Source organism: Herpailurus yagouaroundi, unplaced genomic scaffold, assembly GCF_014898765.1.
Source record: "Herpailurus yagouaroundi ecotype Mexico unplaced genomic scaffold, PumYag 187, whole genome shotgun sequence".
In the NCBI taxonomy this organism is placed as follows: domain Eukaryota; kingdom Metazoa; phylum Chordata; class Mammalia; order Carnivora; family Felidae; genus Herpailurus; species Herpailurus yagouaroundi.
The window spans coordinates 5,401,659-5,404,783 of NW_024412418.1; the positions used below are offsets into that span (position 1 = coordinate 5,401,659).

Here is a 3,125-nt window from a genome sequence, read left to right on the forward strand (position 1 = left end):
AAGCGAAATCTCTGGAAAAGAGAAGTCCAGCAGTGAACAGAATAAGAACAAACAAAAGCCCTAAACCAAGAATTGAATTATTGAAAATCAGGCTTGAATTGTTTAAAAAGAAAAAAACAAAAAAAAAAAAAAAAAAAAAGAAAAAAGAGTGGCCAGAATCTAGTAAGAAAAGTGATGGAGTATAAAATGTACTGGAGAGGTGGGAAATAGGGTGATTGTAGTGTCTTAGTGTGATTTGCATATTAAAAGATGCCATTGGCTGCCATGTGCCCAATGGATTGGGATGAATGGAGGAGGGACAAAACCTCATTGTCCTTGAAGGAAAGATTTGCCCTTCGCATACAAATTAGTGACACCCCAGGGTTGTTTGTTTCTTATACCTTCTTGTATAGAAGTGTCTTATACCTTCTTGACCCACAATTTCCTCATGGCATTTTTCACCTCTGCGTTCCTCAAGGTGTAGATCAGGGGGTTTAACATGGGTGCAACAATGGTAAAGGACACAGCCATTGCTTTGTCTATGGGGTAAGTGGCCACAGGCCGCACGTACAGGAAAATGCAGGGCACAAAGAACAAGACGACCACAGTGAGGTGGGAGCCACAGGTCGACAGGGCTTTGTGCCGCCCCGCAGAGCTGCAAGACTTCAGGGAGCAGAGGATGACCACATAGGAGGCCACGAGGATAAGGAAGATGGTCACACACATCACCCCACTGTTGAGGATGACTAAGAGACCCAGGGCGTGGGTGTCCATGCAGGCGAGTTTCAGCAATGGGAACAAATCACACATGAAGTGATCGATGACATTGGGACCACAGAAGGGTATTTGATACATGAAGAGAAGCTGTATTGCTGCGTGGATAAACCCCCCCACGCAGGCGCCTCCCAGCAGCAGGCGGCACACCCGAGGGTTCATGATGCTCGGGTAGTGCAGGGGCTTACAGATGGCCACGTAGCGGTCATAGGCCATCACGACGAGAAGGATGACCCCCACACCACCAAAGAAATGCTCCGCAAAGAGTTGGGTCATGCAGCCTTCAAAGGAGATGGTAGTTCTCTTGGAGAAGGAGTCCACGATCATCTTGGGGGCAATGACAGAACAGTAGGTGGCATCCATGAAGGACAAGGAAGTGAGGAAAAAATACATAGGTGATCTCAGGCTCTGACTTGTGATCACGGTTACCACCATGAGTAGGTTCCCCAAAACCGTGGACACGTACAGGATTAGAAACACAGCAGAGAGCATTTTCCGCAGCTCTGGGTTCTCTGTGATGCCCAAAAGAATGAATTCAGTCGCATTGTTTGGATTCTCCATTTACTTTGGGCTGAGATAAGCACACCACACTGAGCTGGAAAATCTACAAAAGAATACTATTTTGAATCAGTAATCATTGAGTGTGCTGGACAATTTTTTCACTGTGTCTTATACCTTCTTGACCTACTTTTTTCTCCAGCCACTGACACAGCAACCAGCTGCTAACAGTATAGCCTGACAAGAGCTCCATCCTACTGATCCCTCCACCAACACCTTCACTCCCCAGTACATCTGTTGTTTCCTGTCCCCATATGTGTTGCTTGAGATACTTGGAAAATCCCACTTCATCGTTCTGGTGCATACTCCTACCTGGAAATATGAAGAGATTAACATACTTGAAAGAAATCCTAGACCATTCATAAATAGAAGCCAGAGAATAAATGGTAACCAGTTTAACCACAATCTGGGATTAACTTGCCTTTCTCCCCTATTTCACCCTCCCCATTCACTGCCTCCAGAATAAACCACCTACGTACAAGCCTTCTCTCAGCCTCTGACTTTTGGTAACTTCAAGCCAGAAGCTAACACTCATTTATCACTAGACACACCCAACAACCAAGAACACATAAATTCTCCTTCACTTCTTCCACATATGCAGTGAGCACTTAGAATGATCTAAGTTGAACAGCCTACCAGCTAGGTCATATCCCAAGGACTCCCCACTTATTAAAAGCTATACTCTTTCCATGTACATGTTATCTTCTCAAACTGGATTATTATTACGTTTGGTGAATATGTCTCAGGCAGTGGAATACCCTATGAGACATTTTCTACATTTTAGAGATAAGATATGGAGGCTTCAAAGAGTAGAAAAATAAGACACTAAGTTCCCACAGTTAGAAAACATTGAAACCAAATTCAAATCGGGCTTTTCCTGGATCAAAATCAATAGCAATGGCAAACAATGTCACTTCTCTTAAGAGTCTACCAAGTTCTCGATATGGTAGAGACATTTGCTTCATGATATAATTTCGTTATCATAACAAACCAGTGAGATAAATTTATGCTTCCTGTGCTCATTTTACTAAATAAATCCTACAGTAAAATTCAACAACAAATTTGATGACAATTTTACCATAAAGAACGTGTTCTAATTATATATATAATCCAATCCTGAAACTAGAAATTACAACTAATTAACTGTAACTAACATTCCAAGACTCTAATAATTTTCCAGATATGCTGACTAAAGAAAATAAAACTGTGCCTCTTTCTCTGCCCAAGGAAGACCCCGATCCAACTTAGCTGATATCACCCCTGCACGTGAGCCTGAACTAGTATAAACCATTCCTTCCATTTTTCCTGGTGAATGAGTGCCCCAGGCGAAACAAAGAATTTTAAAGAATAACCAAAATATCAATAAAACAATTCATTTATTTTTTTTTTTACTCACTATGTACCAGCAAGGTACTTAGTCTGTTACATGCATTATTGCAATTATTTTTCATATCACATGAGTTGGAGGCTATCATAAATCCCATCTTGAGGATGAGGAAACTGATGTTTGGAGTCAGTAAGCATCTCACCTAAAATGAGTGAGGATTATGAATCCATATAATCTCATTTTGAGACACGAGCTCTTAACCATTACACTATGCCACTGAAGGAGTGAACAGTGGCCTCAGTCAGCTATATACAAGTGTCACTGCCACCAAATGATATGATAAAAGCACTGTTCCAGTAGTAAACTTCTCTTTGCTATGACTACCTAAGCAGAGGCTGTCTGCCACTTGATAGGAATATGTTAGAGACCTATGGGGAATATAAATAAGGTTCTCTAAGATTCCTCTAAATCCCCAAAGACACATTCC

The 3,125-nt window shown here is 41.7% G+C and overlaps 1 protein-coding gene across 1 annotated transcript; it reads right to left on the minus strand.

Moving 5' to 3' along the window:
* Positions 1-399: 399 nt before the first annotated feature.
* LOC121043855 (olfactory receptor 4C6-like) lies at positions 400-1,320 on the minus strand. The gene has a single exon (XM_040495854.1). It carries the CDS (start codon positions 1,312-1,314, stop codon positions 400-402), a length of 915 nt encoding a protein of 304 aa, XP_040351788.1. The 5' UTR covers positions 1,315-1,320.
* Between the last annotated feature and the right edge of the window lie 1,805 nt (positions 1,321-3,125).